The sequence below is a fragment of the Gavialis gangeticus genome, unplaced genomic scaffold (assembly GCF_001723915.1).
Source record: "Gavialis gangeticus isolate Ggan-Ray unplaced genomic scaffold, GavGan_comp1, whole genome shotgun sequence".
In the NCBI taxonomy this organism is placed as follows: domain Eukaryota; kingdom Metazoa; phylum Chordata; order Crocodylia; family Gavialidae; genus Gavialis; species Gavialis gangeticus.
In genome coordinates this window covers 2,041,867-2,043,959 of record NW_017728991.1, presented here as the reverse complement: position 1 = coordinate 2,043,959, position 2,093 = coordinate 2,041,867, and the positions used below count along the sequence as shown (strand labels likewise).

Sequence of the window (2,093 nt, the reverse complement as noted above, 5' to 3'; positions counted from 1 at the left end):
AACATCTAGGGAGAGAAACGTGGCAGCCATCAGCGCGCCCGTGTTGCCAAGAAGGCTGCATTGGTAGGAGCACTGCCAAATCGAAGGAAGTGATTTTTCCCCTCTGTTTTGCACTGGGGAGGCCACATCTGGAGTCTTGTGACCCAAGGAGAGCTCAATCCACCCCAGCCTGCCTTGCAGAGGCCTCCCTGCCACCCAGCCAGGACCTCTGCCATGCCCAGGGCCCCTGGCTGACTTCCCCTCCCCGACTTCCACCCAAAAGCAGGACAGCCGCACTTTGCCGGCTGCATCCCGCACCCCGCAGCTCCTTCCAGGGCCGGGGCGGGGGGAAGCCGAGCAGGCAGGCAGCAGCCTGGTACAGCCAGGAAAGGCGGGGGACTATATAAAGCAAAATAATTGCAACAATAAAAAACCCTCATGTAGGCACCGTAAAAAAGTGATCGGCTTGAAAGCTGCTGATATAGCTGAATCCATAAACATGGCCCCGGCGTTGTTTATGGCGCGCGGGGATGCCGAGCTACCGAACAACAGATTCATGGAGCTCGGGGATGAGCGGGGCAGGGACGGGAGAGGCATAAAGCCAGGAGAAGGAGAGCCAGAGCCAAGCCTCTTTGCAGCCTGAATTAGGAGCACCATGGCTTTGTCTGGGGGTACCCATGCTCTGCCCAGCTCCTGGGAAGCAAGCGACACCTCCAAGCCGTGCTGGATACCCCACAGCAGGCGAGGAGTGAGGGGGCATGACCTGCCGGCTTGGGACCCGGGCTAAGAAATGCAGCAATGCTCCTTGCCGGGGCCGGGTGAGGGGTGCCCTTCGTGGGCCCTATCGATTGTGGGCAAGGACAGAGCTGGGTGGCAGGGGCGGGTGAAGCGGGGGCTATGGTGCGAGATAATGAGCGCCTGCGGCTGGGCCCAAAGTGCCTAAATAAATTTGAGGAGGCTGAATTGTGAAGTCAGCAGAAGCCGGAGCCTCTGCAGAGATTTACTGCAAATTAAATCTGGGCCTGAGCCAAGCGGAGCGCCGGGAAGCAGGGGCCAGGACGCCAGATGCACGACGGCGCAGGCAGGACGGGGGTACCAGCGGGGTCTGCTCCACAACCCCTCCGGGTCTCACGCTACTGCTGGCCCGTGGCACCCGCGGGCTGCTTCGTACCCCCGGGCGTCCCCACTATGAGGACACGGGTGGATGGCAGAGGCTGGAAGGGTGCACGCCGCAGCTCCAGGGCAGTCGGGCATTGCGCCCGCCGTGCACTCACTTTCCACGGTGAGCGCGATGGGCTGGCTGGTCTTATTGTCCCCATTCTTGTCGTTCACAGCTTGCACGTAGTACCGCCCCGCGTCGGGTGCCACCGTCGACAGGATGACCAGGGTGTTGTCCAGCGTGATTGCTCTGGCGTGGGGGGAGAAAGCAGAGACACAGCGTCAGCGTGGGCGCATCAGCGTCCCTGGGGTGTTTTACACCCTTATTGGGTGCGTTTCACGATGGGGGTAAATCGCAGCGGCAGTGGTGCGGGAGACCACAAATTAACGTGGCAACAAAGCCCTTAATCTCGGGCGAAGAGCAGCATCTCCAGCATTTACCTCGCCCGGCTCTAAATTATCCCCAGGACTAAGTGTTTGGGGGGGAGGCGGGGGGACACGCCGGGCATTTGCAGATTAATAGGGTTTCTCTGGGTTTCTTTTTTTATATAGAATGATCTAATCTGCTGGCAGCATGAAACGGTTGGGGGAATATATTTTACCATTAAATACAAGATAAAGAGCTTTATCTCCTCAATCCTGCTTTGCAAATAGAAAGGAGACGCGCTCCTTTCCCTGCACGACGCGGGTTGCCAACTCAATTGCAGCAGGCTGGCGCTGGCACCAGTGAAGCCGGCAGCTCCTAGGTGCGCGTGGGCCCGTGGGAGTGCATGCCAGGGGCTGCTGTGTGTTGCTACACGCGTGGGCAATGGGTGCAGAGACCGTGTCCATGCACGCTGCGTGTGCAACCCACAGGAGGGGAGCGTGGTTCTTCTGGCCGCTCGGGCACCAGAAGTCGAATGCTCACTACAGCTGCCAGCGAGGGCCGGTGTGCCAGCTGTCCTGTGATCGATGTG

The 2,093-nt window shown here is 59.6% G+C and overlaps 1 protein-coding gene across 3 annotated transcripts in view; it reads right to left on the bottom strand.

The window, feature by feature from the left end:
* Positions 1-2,093, bottom strand: part of SDK2 (sidekick cell adhesion molecule 2) — a 55,282-nt gene that overhangs the window by 32,086 nt on the left and 21,103 nt on the right. For 2 of the 3 annotated variants that reach the window (XM_019515969.1, XM_019515976.1), the window contains exon 4: positions 1,254-1,387. In XM_019515969.1, coding sequence (XP_019371514.1) covers positions 1,254-1,387 — 134 coding nt within the window. Of the gene's footprint in view, positions 1-1,253; positions 1,419-2,093 lie in introns of those variants that run through there. The other variant, XM_019515983.1, reaches the window with a different exon arrangement.